This window comes from Drosophila nasuta, chromosome 2L (assembly GCF_023558535.2).
Source record: "Drosophila nasuta strain 15112-1781.00 chromosome 2L, ASM2355853v1, whole genome shotgun sequence".
Lineage (NCBI taxonomy): Eukaryota > Metazoa > Arthropoda > Insecta > Diptera > Drosophilidae > Drosophila > Drosophila nasuta.
In genome coordinates this window covers 25,122,572-25,140,623 of record NC_083455.1, presented here as the reverse complement: position 1 = coordinate 25,140,623, position 18,052 = coordinate 25,122,572, and the positions used below count along the sequence as shown (strand labels likewise).

General features: G+C 35.7%; 1 protein-coding gene across 5 annotated transcripts in view; it reads left to right on the top strand.

The window, feature by feature from the left end:
* Nucleotides 1–16,804, top strand: part of LOC132786488 (uncharacterized) — a 58,955-nt gene extending 42,151 nt beyond the window's left edge. For 4 of the 5 annotated variants that reach the window (XM_060793046.1, XM_060793037.1, XM_060793029.1 and 1 more), the window contains 4 exons: nt 2,290–2,425; nt 13,735–13,997; nt 14,053–14,176; nt 14,248–16,803. In XM_060793046.1, coding sequence (XP_060649029.1) covers nt 2,290–2,425; nt 13,735–13,997; nt 14,053–14,176; nt 14,248–14,363 — 639 coding nt within the window. In that variant the 3' untranslated portion in view covers nt 14,364–16,803. Of the gene's footprint in view, nt 1–2,289; nt 2,426–13,734; nt 13,998–14,052; nt 14,177–14,247 lie in introns of all 5 variants that reach the window. The other variant, XM_060793053.1, reaches the window with a different exon arrangement.
* The last annotated feature ends 1,248 nt before the right edge of the window (nt 16,805–18,052 follow it).

The window sequence follows — 18,052 nt, the reverse complement described above, 5'->3', positions numbered from 1 at the left end:
AACAAAATACAAAAATACACCGAAGTTATGTTGGGTATATCGATATAACATAACATCATAAATATTTGTGCCAAATTAATGTACCGCAAAAATACTAAAATATACCAAAAGTTTTATTAATATATATCTATATCAAAATATAGATACCAAATGAATATACCACAAAAGTACTAAAAAATCCGATAGATATATTTAGTATTTCAATATAGTGTTACCTTCCAAATATATCTTCCTGAATGAATATACCAAAAATATACTAAAATATACCAGAGTCTATATTTACTATTTCATTATAGTTTTACATTCAAAATACAGATAGTGTATTAATATACCGCAAAAATACTAAAATATACCGAAATTTATATTCGGTTTATTAATATAGTGTTACAATATTGTGTTTAAAATATAGACACCAAATGAATATATACTAAAATATTCCAAAACCTATATCTGGAACCTTCCAAATATATCTTCCAAATGAATAGACATAAAAAATACTAAAATATACCAGAGGCTGTATTTCATTATAGTTTTACATGCAAAATACAGAAAGAAATTTAATATACCGGAAAAAACTAAAATATACCGAAAGGTACAATGGTATATGAACATAGCATTACATACAAAATATACCATCGAGTTCGAAATATTCCCAGCTGCAGGCCTTAGGAAAATAATTTCTCGAAAAATATTTTCGCAAAATGAAATTTCATTTAATAAATTTAACCAAATCGATCCTCTTAATCTTCTTGACCAATTGTTTTAGCCTTTTCATAATATTTCTCGACACCATTTTCTTAATTATACAGATCATAATATTGTGATTTTTACACAGCTCAAAACAATTCATTTGATAACCGCAAAAACAACTTTCGCAACTAATCATTGACTTTTTAACCGCGCAATCGTTAAAACAGGCTATTTGGGTTACTAAATGTGTCTATAAAACAATAACTGCCCCGCGTTGCATTCAACTTGAGCTTTGTCTGTCTAGAAAGTGAACTAAATTTCAAGCTCATCATCGTGTTGTCGACTGTCGGAACGCATTGGGAATCACAATAAATTGTGTGAATTGCATTTTGTTGCAGCCATCATAAACAAAATGGCGCTCGCACGTAACAAGGGAATGCAATAAAAGTGGCCAAAGGCAGTGCTCCATTCTCCTTTCCCTTCTCCCGTCCTGTCTAAAAGACGTCTACAATTTGAATTGTGGTGAGGCGAGTTTTAGTTGTTCGCTCCCTCAACTTGCTGTTTGTATAGCGGACACGCTGACAACTTGAGCGTTCATAGAAATTGGCAAAGCGAGAAGAGAAGTCTTCTCCTCTGCTGTTGCTGCTTGTTGCAGAAAGAATCGGCTTAAGCACTAGAAAGACACAAACAAAAGCCAGTTCGCAGTCATTGTAACAGGGTAATGGCAGTAACCAGGCAGTGAAAGGGCTTCTGAAGAGGAAGCGGAGGAGGGGGGCTGAGGCATGCGGGCAACAAGCAACAAACCAAAAATAATGTTGAACGTGACTTTTGTGATTGTTTGCGCAGAGCAACAGTGAAAGAAGAGATGATGAGAGAGAGAGAGAGAGGAGAGAGAAGGAGAATGCAAGATAAAACTGAAGGAGGAGCAAAAGAATTTTCATAAAAAATTTGCTCGACAAGTTTTTCGGGGAAGCGCCGTCAAGTAGAATGGAAAGAAATGAAAACTTTTGCCAGCACTTACAACTGTGTGTGTGCGAGTGTGTGTATGGGAGTGTGTATGTGTGTGTGTGTGTGTGTGATAATAAAACTGCAACTTAAAGAACTTGACTGCAATTGTTTCTGGCAAAGATGTTGAGTGACTTTTACAACAGCCACGCCTCCCCTAGCCTCCTCCTCCTTCCTCCTTCAACCACATTCTCATGCTACACAGTTGCGTACGTATTTTATGCCACTTGGTGTGCGATTGTTTCTAGATATTTCATGGCTCCTCATGCTCTCACACTCGCATATGACTTGTGCTTTTGCTCTTGACCAAATTACATTTCAGTGCCACACCCATTTTGGGCTGTAGCTTAAACTAATAATACAAAAATAAACTAAACAGCGAACAGAGAACGTCTCAAATCATCATCAATCTTCATTCTTCACACACTCACCACGCAAAATCTGAAAATCCAAAATGTGAAAATCTGTAAATCTAATTGCCCTCATTGTATTGTCGAGTCATGGCATTGTAATTTATTTGAATTTCGACTTGCAAATATTGAAGTAAACATTTTGCTCGCTTTCTCTTTCTCGCTTTCTCCATTCTCCATGCAGCTACGCAACTCGTCGGACACTCAGGTGGTGCTGAAGCGCGTTACACTCCAGAGTTCGGGACTCTATCGATGCGAAGTGTCGGGAGAGGCGCCCGCCTTCAACACCGTCGCCGAGTCGGAGACAATGACCGTTGTGGGTAAGTCGAAGATTTTTCTTGTTAATGGAATTTTCACACTCGCACAAAAAGTGCAATACCAAAAAACAAAGAGAGAGAGTGGAAGAATGTGTGTACGAAATTTAATTAAAATGCTAATAGTTCAGAGCGAAAAGCAGTCGACAATGTTGTTGTTGAATGACAGCGTCAAGTGGACTGCTGATGTGCAACATAATTGTGCGGGTGAAAAAGAAAAGCTGACATAAGTTGAAAGCACAAAATGACAGGCAGAAAGAAGAGAAAAGATTTACAGGATATTACATGCAGCTTAAAAGTACCTTGAGATCAACTTTAACTGCCCCAGAGATACACACACATACACACAGCTGCCAACTGGCAGCGAGGAACAAAATATGCAGGTGGCAACTTGAGGCAAATATCTTAATTATTTCTGGGCCATGCTGCTGTTGAGACCTTGTGTCGCACAATGGAATGCATTCTTTACTCCTGCTGCCTTGGCCTCAGCCTGAGCCTGAGTTTCTGCCTCCAGCTACCCAAATGGTCGCCTGGCTTTAAACATAGTTTTTCCACCATTTTTAATACCTGTTAAGCATAAAGCAGAGGGGTATAACATGTTTGGGACAACACGAAATGAGAAAATGCTATGGGAAATTACAAAAGCAGAAAGAGGCATTTATTATCTATTAAGTAAGATAGTTTGCTCTCAACTAGTTTTCACAGCTTTAGAGTTGTCTTTTTATCTATCCGACCATTGGCAATCAAAGTGATATCTCAGGGATAATAATAATTAGGTTCTATAAGTAGGCTGGCAGTATTTCTAAGTGTTGTATATTAAGATTATCTACAAGTGCAAATAATATCAATCAAATAATGCAATTTATATCAAATTAGTACAGATAATATTTATACTCAAATTTCATAGTGGAAGCTCTCAAATAAGAATTCTTTAAAATTGGAATCTAGCTCAAGTTTGAACTGAAGTCTTAAAATTACTCGAGTGAATTCCAATATTATCCTTTCCATATATTTTGGCACTAAAATGTTTTCTTTATTTATTATTGCTATTAAACAAAATTAAGTAAGAAATGGGATTTATTTCATTTTTTTTATCCATATAATAAGTAGATACTGCACTTTAAAATGATTTAGATTTTTTAAAAAAATATACTGCACATATGTACATATGTATATACAATAAGTCGTCTATATTTTCTTAAGTAAGTTTAAATTATGAAATATTCGAATTTCTTGTGATCAAGATTCTAAATTTAAATTTACTTAAAAAATATAGAAGACTTGATATACATGTGTATAAAAATGTAGTACATTTTTATTTATGGCATATTTTCTATATATTTTTATAATGTTATATATAATATATACTTTGACTAAAAATACTGCTAACAAGTTTATATTTTACAATGATTTGAATTTCTTTTGAATGAAATAGTTATAATTTGCGAGCTTCTTTATGAGCATTAAATGAACTTGCAAGTTACTTAAACAATATTTATTTATTCTACTTCGATATAAATGAAATTAAGACAAACTTAAGGCTGAAACGCTGGCCACAAACTCCTTTAGCTTGACATACAAAATATATTTAGGTATTTTATAGTTGATCACATTCCCCTGTAGCGTTTTTTTACTGTTTGTAGTTGGCAATCCTCCTCGGCTAGCGTCTGTTCTGCTTTTTTGCTTAATACAACTGCATAATCTGGGCAAACAATTGAAATGGAATTTTTGCCTTCGTCGCTCTAACAAAAGGCAGCAGCGCACTCACATATGAATGTGACTCCTTAAATGCAGCTGTGTGTGTTTGTGTGTGGATAAAAGCAAGTGTGTGGGCGTGGCTGCTGCAACTGTCATTGCAATTTGAAGTAAAATTATGTTTTCATGTCGTGCGATTTAGTTGAGTAAAAAAATGGGTTAAGACAAAGGCACCAGCTGGCAAAAAAATAAAATTCTCTTCCCTTTCCCCCTCTCCAACTCTTCCCCAGTGGGAGGTGTGGGTTTCTTTTGTCTGCTGCGGCAAAGAGCACTTGCCGCACTTTCATTTATATGCAGCCGTATGTAAAGAGCAAGCTTAGAATTTTATTTGAATTGCGCTCGTTGAGCAAAAAGTGGAAAAAGAAAACCACATCAGGCTTGGGGCAGCGAACGCAACTCAATCAAAAGTGGCGCGAGAGTTAATCACAAATTTATAAACTCATAAAAAATCAAACAGTTATCAATATGTGTGCAGAGCAGCAGCCTCAACCCCTCAACCCCACGTCGCCTCCCTTGGGTGCTCGAGGCAAACAGCTCATCATGATGAGCGAGTATTGGCAGCATCATCATTATGATGATTACTTGGAGAATGATTAACATACTATACACAGAAAGAGAGAGATATAGAACGCCCACACTAAGCACATTTCATGCTGATTTGGCAGCCTTTGGCGATTCCTCATGCTACTGACACAGTTTCAACAGCGACTCTCAACTCCATCTCCGACTCAGAACTAAGACTCTTCTGTCTGAGACTCTCTGAGACGCATTGCTTTGCTGCTGCGGAAATGGTTTTGCATATTAAACAATGTGCCCGGCTGCCAATTGAGCGACATGCTTCAAGCCAGTAAACAACAAGAGAGAGCGAGAAATGGAAAAAAAAAAACTGAACTGAAACCAAACAACAAGAACAAAAAAAGGCTGCTTCTATTCCCACAGCCCCCGAAGAGCTGTGGGCGTTGCAAATCGAACCAAAAAGGGGCAACTGACTCATCATCAGCAACAAAACTGCGTCCCAGCATCATCATCATCATCATCATCATCATCATTCTTGTCCTCGTTGCCTCTCTCTCCCTCTCCTTCTCCTGCCTTTAGCTCTTCTGCTGCTGCTGCTGCAAGTGAGCCATAAAATATGCTTTAGTGCGTTTACTTCGAGTGTCCCACAGCCCCATTGCCATGACAGCAATATCCATAGCTACTGCTATATACAGCTACAGTGGGCATAAAACTTAATACCACAGCCAAATTGTGATCAAGAATTAGAGTGCAATTTATTGTTATACTCGTAGTTGCTGCCAAGCTTCGCTCATCGTCATCGCTTTTATTAATCGCTTCATTCTAATCAAAAGTCATCTTTTGACTTCGCATTTATTTTAGTTCGTTTTGTTTCTGAGCTATTATCATTTTTATGGCTATTTATTTTACTGAATTTTTATGTAAATTTGGGTTTCATACTTATGGAATTCTTGCAGGAATTGCAATAAATCTAGTTTATTTATTTCTTGTTTACAATTCACACCTGAATTCTCGTTTTTTTATAGTTATGCCGAAAGTAATCTTAGTATTGGCTTTATATTATGATAACGTTGTCATTTAGAAATGATTTTTAAGCACAGTGGTAGTAAAATAGTACATTTATTTGATAGTAATAATGCACAAGTGATCTAAGGAATATATTTAGTTATTATTGGCTTTTAGTTTATGTGTTAAGATAACAAGATTTTGCATTTCTTTATATTTTACATTTATCTTTACATTAAAATATACATTTATAATATATATACATCACAATATGTGATATGAAAACAGAATCAACTATATATTGTACTTATAAGGCTAAGTAAACTCTTTCTATATTGTACTATGTACTATATAAAGTATATATAGTATTAATAAACCCTAAAAAGAAACTATTCTATAAATATAGTATTAATTTTTACTATATATTGCATTTTTTAATGCTAAAAAAATATATATTTTAAATATCCCTTAAAATAATGCAATAATGCACAATGCATACAGAGAGTTAGGAGCTCGTAAATAACTCTATATGAGTTGAAAATCATATCCTGCATCTTAACAAAAACTCAAAATATTAACCTAATGTATTCCTTAATTTATTTAATGGTAATTTAAATTTTCATCTGCATGATTCAATTTTTTTCCTTTATTATATTCTTCGGAACTACATTTAAATTTTCTTTTATTATTTTGAAGTCTTGCAATTTACCAATATTTTTTGTTTTGGTTTTTTGCAATTTAAATTTTCTTAAAATTATTTTACTCATCTTTTGATTTTCACCTCTTGTCTAATTGCTTTTTCCTTGCCATGTGCATGCTGGCAGCTCTTTGGCATTTTTCCCCTTGCTGGTTAACCAAGTCCTGTCGGAATTCCTTTAGAGAGGGACCAGCCAATTGGAATTTACATTATGCTGGTCGCTTCATCTTCTGTTGCTGCTGCTGTCTCTGCTGCTTCTGCTGTTGCGGTCAAAATATGTCGCGCTGCGTTCAGCTTTTTTGCTCTCTGTTGCGCTCTGTGGCGCGTTGTGGCGCATCCATTACTCATACGCCACGGTGGCCGGCTGAAGTTGCTGCGTCGCTGCGGGAGCATTGGCGACAACTTCCAAGTAAAGGCAACACTGAACAGCGAGCAGAGTGCACAGCGAAAATCGCGACAGTTGTTCTTCAGCTCAGTGCTCTGGCATCCACTTATTCCCCTCTCCTCTCCTCTCCACCCTTCTTCTGCCTTGTTGCGCTGTTCGTCCGTTTGTTATCTTTGCTTTTACATATGGCAACGATTTTTAATGTGCGATACGCGTCGCGTTGTCGTCGTTGAGGGCATGTTTGAGTTAAGAAAACATTACTGTAACCAGTTACTGTTACAGTTACTGTTATTCCATAGCCCTCGCTTTCTCCTTCTTCGTCCTCGTCTTCGTCCTCGTCTCCATATCCGGGTCCTTGCCGTATCTGTATCTGACGCTGCGCCGCGCCAGAAATAAAAGTAACACGCGTTGTTTTATAATTAATGAGCACGCAAGGCTGCCGAAGCCGTAGAAGGGCATCCAGCTGCATACATATGTCCTGTCCCCCAAGCAGCGCAATGTGTATGTGTATGTGTATGTGCATGCGTGTCTGTGTGTGTGTGTGTGTGTGTGTGTGAATTTATGGTTAAGTGCACTTTAAAGGACAAACATACATATAACTCACTTGGCTGCTTCCTGCTGAGTTTCTTCTTTCGCGCACACGTTCCACATGCACACATAATGTGATCGCTTATCGATTTTACAATATAAAAAGCAATTGCCTCCTCTCCCCTCTCCTAACCACTCCTCCCTCAGCTAGGAAATAAAACATATATAAGAGAAAAGGAAAAGTAAATGTGATTTTTATGAGCTTTGAGTGGCCAAGCAGCACTTACAGCCTCATATTTATAGTAGTTGTCTCTGCTTGCTCTCGTTTTCTCTCTTTGCTTACTTCTCCCCCTTCCCCTCCGCTAATGAGCTGTAAACTTTTGAAATGTTACAAGGCAAAAGGTCAACTTATAGTTTAAATGCCCACTAAATGAGATTTTATGCGCCGCGGCACGTTAACTTTAAGGCACTGTTAAGTGTTTTGTTCGCCTAATTTATTGCCAGATTTTGGTGTTTTAATACCCGAAGGGTAGAACAGTAAGAAGGAGGCATCTAAAACCCCATAAAGTTTGTATATTTTTGATTAGCGTCAACAGCCGATACAATGCAACAATGTCGGTCTGTCTGTATAAACAGCTAAATCTCGGACTCTATAAGAAATATAAATATAATTTATTTCCAACAGCTCTTCTTAATGCAGATCAAGTAAATCAAGATCAAATAGTATATTGATATACCAGAAGAAGACTTGGTATTTTGTAGTATTTTTTGGTTGATTGATTTTGGTATATTATATGTGTTATTATATATTATATTTTGATGGTATATTTTTAATGTAATGGGTATATTTTAGTAATTTTTGTTTGGTATATTTGTATGGTATATTTCAAAAGTGATGGTACGTACATTGTCTTCGGTAAATTTTAGGATTTTATAATTTGGTATATTAATTTGACATATTTCACATTTTTATGGTACATTTTTGGTATATTTTAATGGTATATTTTTAATGCAATGGGATGTTAAAATATCATATAATAGTTTTCCGGATATTTTTTGATTTCTTTCGGTATATTGATTTAGTTTACTTTGTATTTTATATGGTATATTTGTTTGGTATATTATATATTTGTATGGTATATTTCAAAGTGATAGTATATCAAAACAACGTACATTGTCTTCGGAAAATCTTAGTATTTTATAATTTGGTATATTAATTTGGCAAAATTTCACATTTCTATGGTATTTTTGGTATATTTCATATTTCTATGGTATATTTTGAATTTAATAATACATCAAAACAACATTTGAGTATTTTGTACTCTATTCACTTGATATATTTTAAGAATAATACCGCATTTGCGTTTCTTAAAAATGAGTAGTGGAAATTTCACAGTCGAGCACACTCGACTGCAGCTTTCTCACTTGTTTTCTTCAATGGCCATTCAGATGAGCACTCGGATTTTGCGGCACACTCACATAATTCATGGCTGCAAATGTTTATTAAAATTTCGGTTTTTTTTTTTTTTGTCGAGAAACACTTAACAACAAGTCGGAGAATTTGCGACTCAAGGCGCCCAACATGTGCATAATCCAAACGCACACATAGACAGGCTTTGCATATAGATCAAATGGTGGAGTTCTCTTTCCGCTCTCTCCTCCTCTGGCCCAGCTTATCACCAGCTCTACAGCAGCTGCAAAGTGCGCTTACCTGCCAAAAAAAGAGAGAAGGAATAGAAAAGGAAGCAAAAAAATAGAAATAATATGGGAAGGGAAAACATACCGCAGCATATTAAAAGGCACCCCCAGCTGTGTGTTGACTAGATGCGCAGCTTGAAAGCAGTTCCCCATCCTTTCCCCCTCTTTCGCTTCATCCCATCAACTCTCAAGCTCGTTTTGCCACTTAAAATGCTCCCAGTTGTTGTGCTTGTCGCTGGCATTTGGCCGCCTGCAGGCAGCTGGGCTGCTTTTTCACCTTTTCGCCATGATTTTCCAACTCGATGTGTGTGTGTGTGTGTGTGTGTTTTTTTTTGCTGCTCTTCGTTTACGTTTTCCTTTTGGCTGCACAAAAGGTAGCAAACGAGGCAGCCGCCCAAAATGCGATGCCGAAAACTGCTTAGTCATAGGAAAATGCTTGAGCCATGTTCCCATGTTCTCATGTTCTCTCGCCCCACTTCACCTCAGCTCCACTTTCAGTAGCAGCAAACAGCATTCGACTTATTGCAGCTGCCCTTTCCCCCTCTCCTTCCTCATTTTCCCCCTCCTTTCACCTTTCTCTGACACTTCTCTGTCTGCGGTCGCCGCAGGTCCGAATAATTTTGTTGGTGTTGTCGTTGCGTGCAAAGTTTTTGCCCGAATAAATTGTAAACACACTCGCAACGCACCAACACACACACACACACACCCATACACATGGCCACATGTGTCTGTGTGTGTGTGTGTGGGGAGCACCTTTAGATTTATGCCACAAATAAAACTAAAGTGCGACAATATGGCGTTGGCTTAAAAAACCAGCCATATAATATGAAAACAATTATCAGAAGCTGCCTGGGCGGTAGGTGTGTATATCTGAGTGTGTGTATGTGTGTGTGTGTGCGTGAAAAGGCTTTTGATCTTAACTGTCTGACAGTTAAAGTGCCACCAACAATTGGCCAATAACTTTAAGTAATAGTTTTACCGGAACGCAAAAGAATTGCCAAAAAAGAATGACATCATTTTTATATTTAATTGGTATATTAAATCTTGCAAACACGTTAAATTCATTGAGCTTCTTCAAATAATAAAACAATTTATTCAACTTGATTATTTTTCAAGTACCTAAAGTTTTATACCTTCCTTTGAATGATTATTCAATTTTTGCGATTTGAAATTTATTAAAATTAAGTTGCAAAGAAACTAAATATTGATTAGATTAATAAGATTTTTTCAATGAATAGTAATTGTTGACCTATAAAGCTTTTTCTATATTTTTTCATAGCAAATATAACACCACAAAAGTCAATTCAAATATGTTCTCTATATTCAAAATAAAATTATTGCATCTAGTGGCAATTCAACTTCTAATAGCTAGAAAGAATTTCAATAGTAGAGTCATCAAAATTACGTTGCCTCACAATTGTTTTGGCGGCTACTGTTGAATAAAGCACTAATTGTAAAGTTATACAAAAGTTTCTTTAAACTATTTGCATTGCGAAATACGAAATGAAGTTTAATGATATAATATTGCATTACATTTTAACAATTTTCTAAAATATTGTAAGAAAAATAACATTTAATTAACTTGTAATTTGTTTGAATGATTTTTTGATAGGAACAAGTTTTCTTTGTGCTTCTATTTTAATTTAATTTGTGTATGGCATCTCAAATTCCTTTAAATTACATATCAACTTCTAGTACTTTACAATTTTTTATACAATTTTCAATCCAAATTACATTAAATTTGATAAATATTTCATGTCAAACAAGTTTTTATGCAATTGAAAGAAATATTTAAAATCAAAGCAAATTTTTCTTACAAGAAAACATGTAATTTTATTAAAAATCAGACACATTAAATTGCTTCAACAAAATAACATTTAAATTAACAACAAAGTCAAAATCTTATGAAAAATATGTTTTGCGTATTAATCCAAGTCAATTTGTTGCAAAACTGGCAAAACTCAATTGGCTGTGAGCTTTTGTTTAGTTGCAAATATTGAGAAAATTGGCTTTTCATTTTACATTTATGTTGTAATCTCATTGTGCTTAATATCGTAATAGAGTTTCTTTTTGCAAAATACTTTTGTATCGGAATATGTGTAGAGAGGAGAAGGCTGCAATCAATTTGTCGGTGAATTTAATTTCGACATTTTTACAAATGCAAGCCTAATTCAACCGTAGTCAAACAGAAATGCAATTTACAAGCCAAATGCAATTGCCATTTTGCCATTTGGCATTTAATATGTACGCAGCTCGTACTGTGAGTGCCATTTTCAGTATATAGTATATACCAAATATATTGTATGCTACACACATGTATAGTCATATTTTATAAAGCTTCATATTATCCATATGGCCATGTGTCCACGCCCACTCCACACACACACACACACACATGAGAGGCGGCTGCACTAAATTGAAATTCTGGACAGAAAAAAAAGTGAGCAAGCAAAGTAAAGTAAACTTCACTTTATAAATTACAAATAAGCAACGAGAACCTGGAACCTCTCTCTTTTGCTTTGACCTACAACTGGAGCTGGAGCTGTTAGCTTATATTTGTTGTACATACAATATAGTATAGCCTCTATATGTGTATGTGGGGATATCTGCTTTGGGTTACTCTCTGCCTCGTTCTGTGCCTGTCATGCGGCCAGTGGCTGTCTCAACTGAGCCGAGAAGCCACAACAAAAACTCCGGCAACTTCTAAAGAAAATTAATTTTTTTTCAAAACCATTAAAAATTAATTTTATTTTATGGCAGAGTCAAGCAACACACACACACACACACACATACGTAAGGGGCAGCTGTGGAAATGTTATGAAAATGAAACAAGAAATCCAACGCCAGTTTTTATTGCAGTGTGAGTCTTTGGTTTTGGCATAGTACCATCCATATACAGATATATACATACATATATGGTATATATATTTATAATGCATACAAACACTCGACTGCGTCTCACAGTGGGCGTTAACTGGACGCCAGGGGGCGCCACACTTGACTTGATTCCTTTCTTTCCATTTTACGTTCTCGTTGTTGTTGTATGCCCAAAAGCGCCAAGCAATGAGCGAAGAAACGAACGAGCGTGTGGCCAAGTGGTCGTGGGCGTAAGTCCTAGCCATATCCAGATGCCTTAACACCAACAGCAACACGCCTACAGACCGAGGGAGAAGGAGAAAGAGACTGAGATACACACGCTAAAATAAACTTTGAATAAGCATTTCGTATGCGTATAAAATGTGCGCTGTTGTTGCTCCCCCTCTGTGGGTCTGTGTGCCGTGTTTTGTATTTTACTGGCACAAATCTCAACATAAATCTTAAGTATGCCCCAGCTCCAAAGTCCAAGTCTCAACCCCCCACAAGATACTCCACACATGGCTTTCATTATGGCAACGAAATGGGCACAAAAGTAAGCCAAATACTCGTATGCTGCATATAAAATAATAAAACAAACGGAACTCAAGTAAACTGCCATCTGGCCAAGGCAGCATGAGGAGCTTTACTATACCACTCTCACTATTGCAGGGCCAAAGAAAATATTCAATCTTCTTGGCTCATTAAAATGAAATAACTACGTTTAGTAAGGAGCAAAGGCAAGAATACATTTCTTTGTTCTGTTTGCTCGGGGTAAATATGCGAGCAAATTACAAATAAACTAATTACAAGGGTTTATTAAATAAAGCGATTGAAAATAGTTCAAGCAAACGCAACTCAAACCCATTTGAAGGCGCACATTTCTAGCACTATTTCTTGTTGGAACTTTTAAGCTTAATGAACAGAAAATATCATTAATAATTTATAAAACCGTTTACTAAGTTTCGTGACCAACTTTTGGGTTTCAGGAAAGAATAGTTTAAGATTTTATGATTGACCTTTAAGAGTTGAAATAGTAAATCATTCATATGTAAATTGTTTTGCCAGGAAATGAATACGCCGTGAGATACTTTTGTATCTTTAGTTCAAATTTCTACACTTTTCAAACTTTGCCTTGGTATAATTCTTTAAAAATAATAAAAACAAAGTTTATTATTTAGTTGAAAATCAATTGAATAATTTTAAATGCTAAAGAACACTTTGATTTAATTTTATTTGTTTGATTGACTTCTTAAGTTTACAGAAATAAATAAAATTAGTACAAATTAATTTACAATCTTTGTGTTTAATATCTCTGAATCCATGAATTTTGGTATAACAAATAATATCTACAGTATTTATAATTCCTAAGAATTTTCTTGTGTTCTGAACAAAATTGTAGAAGTTATTTAAGAAAAAGTTGTATATGCCAAATGGGATTTTAGTTGCTTTGTCTGACAATCTGGAATATTTTGGCTTATATACCAAATATGTACTTTGGTATATTTTTAGTATTTTTTCAGTATACAGTATCATTTATATACGACAGCACTTATTATTGCAGATATAATTGCAAATATAACCGTTGGTATATTTTAGTATTTTTACGGTATATTAATTTGGTATATTAGAAGAATAATGCCGATCATTATTTGAAGCTTTGTATCAAATATGATCATCTGCATATTTTAGTGTTCTTAACGGTATTTTTTTCGGAACAATATCGCACTGCTTTGCCTTTATTCAAAATGGGTAGCATGTGTCTCACAGTCGACGACACTCGACTATAGTTTTCTTAGTTGTTTAATACTGACAACAAGTTGTATTCAAATGTTGTTTCGCTCTATTTTAAAACTACGAATGCTCCTCTACTTACAGTGACTCCCAATCATGGACCCAGGATAACAGGCGGACAACCGCGCTATCAGATCGGGGACACTGTGCGCGTCAACTGCACCTCGTCACCGTCCAAGCCCGCTTGCCACCTGAGCTGGCTGATCAATGGGGAGCCAGCGCAGAAGCAGCATCTCAAGCAGTTTGACAAAGTTGTGGTCAATCGAGATGGTCTCGAGATGTCGCGTTTGGGCCTCGAGTTCCGTGTGCGTGGCTATCACTTTAAGCATGGCGACATGAAGCTCAAGGTGAGTAAATGAAGTAAACGAACTTTATAGTAAACTAATTCTGTTCAACATTTAGTGTGTGGCAAAGATCAGTTCGCTCTACTGGCAGAGCAATGAGGAGAGCGTCGAGAGCGATCGTCAACAGCGTGCGCCGGCTTTGGAATCACGTGAAACAGTGGCTGCCAAATCCAGCACAATTGGTAAAACAGAGACTGGGAATGCTATAAACTAACGTGTGTTGAGCAAATTACTAAAACGTAAATTCTTACAGGTGCAGCTGCTTCAAGACAACCCTCGCATCTCATCTCGCTGCTGCCAACATTGCTGCTGCTCCTTGGCACCTTGGCTGGAGTCTGGCGTTGGCCCCCCGAAGGCGCTGGCAGTTAACTGACTTCATCGGCTCGTGCTTAAGCTTAAGCTGAACGCCCTTTTCGTGTAGCAAGTGAAATGATAGTAAATGTGCAATCAAATGCATTAAAATGTTGCACAAAACTCTAGAAGGGAGCAGCTCTCTGTCATATCTCAAAGAATGAAATGAAAATTCAAGTGTAAAAGCAAACATATCCTATGCCAAATTTCATAGAAAAATCTACATACACTTAACGTTGAGTACGTTGCGCTAAAATTAAATATACATACCATATATTTAAATTCCATTGATGTGTGTGTATGAATATTAAATATATGCAGGCAAATGCAAAACAAAAACTCTTTCAAAATTACAAAACTAACAAAGCAAAAAACGACAAAAAAAAACATAAAAATACTATAAAACTTATGTAACTATTTAAATATTTACATGACGCAGAACTACTCAATTTGAGCATTTAAGTATATGATAAGAACTTGTAAATATTAAGTGTTAACAATAAGCCACAAGAAAGAAAACAAAAACCGATATGATATGATATATGATATGACATGTTAAAACTCAAAAGAAATTCAAAGAAATATTATGAAAATTTAATTTTCATTTAGTGTAAAAATAATCGATTAGTTAAAATCTGTAAAATATATTTTTTTAATGTTTAAATCAAATTTAATCAACTCAACATATGACAAAGATGAGTAAATTCTAGTAAATTGTTATAATTTTCTCATCTCTCTAGGTAAATTCTTGCTCGTATTTGTATTATTTTTACTAAATTGTATTTTCTAACTCATCTCACTAGACATTTATCCGCATTTGGCGCATATCAAATTTAAACATTTCAATTGTATAAAACGCACACACACTTCGATCTACATATATTTGAAAACTAAACTTTAAATATAATTACAACCTAATAGAATTAAGAATGCACCCCAACAAAATAGTCATATGTTAAGGAGGCCATAAGTTAAGCCATAAGAAAATTGTAAAGCCAGCCCAATTAGTGAATCCCAAATGAAAACATCAAAGCAGCAAATCGATTAGGAAAAGCTAAACAATTTCTCCTCAAAGAAAAGCTGTAAATAGCCAATGAACGAACAGTTGTCATTATAGTTAAAAATGTGTATTTATGTGTACATTTGTGTAAAATCCAATCAATGTCAAGTTGCAAGAGTCAGTCCAATCCACTATGAAAATAATATGTAAAAGCAAAATGATATAAGTTGTTTTTTAAATCAATTTCTTAAATCATGTTCATCTTCAAATGATTGCCAAAATTTGTCTGTTAACAATCAGTTTCAAAATTTTAGTACTAAATGTATGTTCAATTATTATTTTCTTTTAAAAACTTCCTAAATTGCAAACGTTAACAATATGTGAATGATTCACTTTAACGCAAAACCTATAAATCACTTGACAGTTGTATACCCTAAGCTAAGATAACAATCATTTTGCTTATGTTAATTTTGTAAGCTTGAGTCACAAAGGCCGACAAAACCAACAACATCTCACACCCACTTTGAGCCTGCAAAACAATTTGTACCAGAAACTGAAACCGAAACCGAAAACGAAACGAAACGAGAGTCCAAAAATGGATATTGACAAAAGAAATAAGCGAAACACGAAAGTGTGCAGCAAACCGCATAATACATTCGAGCCAAGACAAACAAATAAGGCCAACATGGTTTGGGCCAAAATGACTCATAAGGCTAAAGCCTTAGCATGCCACAGGCTCGACCCGCAAGCAGCCTGACAGCTGCGAGTTTGGCACGTGAGAAATGCAATGCATTGGGAAGGTGGCATGCAGCAGTTGTGATTGTTGTTGTTGTTGTTGTTGCATTTGCAGCTCATTTGCATACAAAGGCGTTCGATTGTGGCCAAGTGGAACAGTTGCGAAGCACGCAAAACAGCTTAACCCCCGCTCCCTCTTGCCGTACGGCAACCGCTGCTTGGTCTTATCATACTCGTATTTTAGCATTAGCCGTCCAAATAGCCCCGGACGGACACATGCAGCTTGGCATTGCAACAATTGATATTGGATAATGATAATGATAACTTAACTGGCAGATTGAGGTGAACGGTGAACGAAAGGTAGACAAAACATGTTCTTGTAAATAAATGCAAAATATAAACGAAATGCGTTAAGTGTTTCGATGATAGTCAATAAGCAACTACGCGTAAAGAAGAGTAAGCAGCGGCAGAAGCAGCTTCTCCAACATATTCTCCATTAAATCTAAGCTAAAAATTGTGCGTGTTGTAAATTAACAAAAGAAACTGTAAAAGAACATTAATTCACATCCTCCACGTATTCTTTGGGCTCATCAGAAGTTCTGTTCAAACTTTAACTGTTATATTTAATTGGTTTTGTATAAGAGACAGTAAAATGTTTAAGATTACTTTGTAAAGTATAAATCAAATAAACCAAAAGAAGCAGACATTTATTTAATGAAATTAAACTATTCTATTCATTAAGTTAAAGCCCTTGTTGTACAATGTCATACTACAATCTAATACAGAAGGTTATGTTTCGTTTTGTCATAAATTTTCAAATTTGAAATTGGCGCCGACATTTTTTATTGGATATTTTGTAGCATACTTAGAGGGTTAAATAAGGATCTTTATTCGAAATTAAGCTATATCTCGGCCATATCGTGATGGATTTGCTAAGGACATATATTGCTAGAATCGCCAGGACAAACTCTATCGATTGGCATCAAAAAACTTTGAGGTTATCTAAGAATCCAACACTTGAAATTTTTTGGTTTGCGGCTCATGAAGAAAGTGTAAAATTTGCCAATTGCAGGATATCTCGAGAACTACAAGGACGATTGGGATGTCCTTTGGCACGATGATAGGCCGCATCAATATAACATGTATGACACAGGACTCGCAAGGATCAGACAGGATACAGCTGAGATATACGCTATTTTCTGTATTCAAAAAAGTCCTTATATCTTGGGTGTTTCAAGGACATTCGTCCTTTTCGGTGCGCCAATATATTTATATTAATTACATCTGTCCTTGTGCCAAAGGACATCCCGGTCGTCCTTCAAATGGCCGAGATACGGCGGATTTTCCTAGTTTTTGCCAAATTTTCTATGCCTACCCTTGAAAAAATTTGAGGTAATTTTTATGGCACGATCCTTAAAATCCTTGAATGCCAGATGAGAGTCCTGGTGACCCTGATTACAAAAAGGTATGCCTTTGTCATATCCTTAAAAATTTGGAAGAGATATGACCAAAATAATAATTTAAAATTTCAAGTTGGTGCTCTAAAAATGAAATTTTTGTAGCATACTTTTAGGATGCGTCAGTGATTTTTATTTTCGAAAACAAGCTATATATCGTCCATATCCTGACGGATTTGCTAAGGACACATATTGCTATGACCGCCAGGATAAACTTTATCGATTGGCATCAAAAAACTATAGTGTTATCTAAGAATCCAACACTTGAAATTTTTTGGTCCGCGGCGCATGAAGAAAGTGTAAAACCTGCAAGTTGCAGGATATCTCGAGAACTACACGGACGATTGGGATGTCCTTTGGCAGGATGATAGGCCGCATCAACATAACTTGTATGACACAGGACTCGCAAGGATCAGACAGGATACAACCGAGATATATGCTATTTTCTGTAGTTAAAAAAGTCCTTATATCTTGGCTGCTTTCAGGACATTCGTCCTTTTTGTTGTGCCAAACAT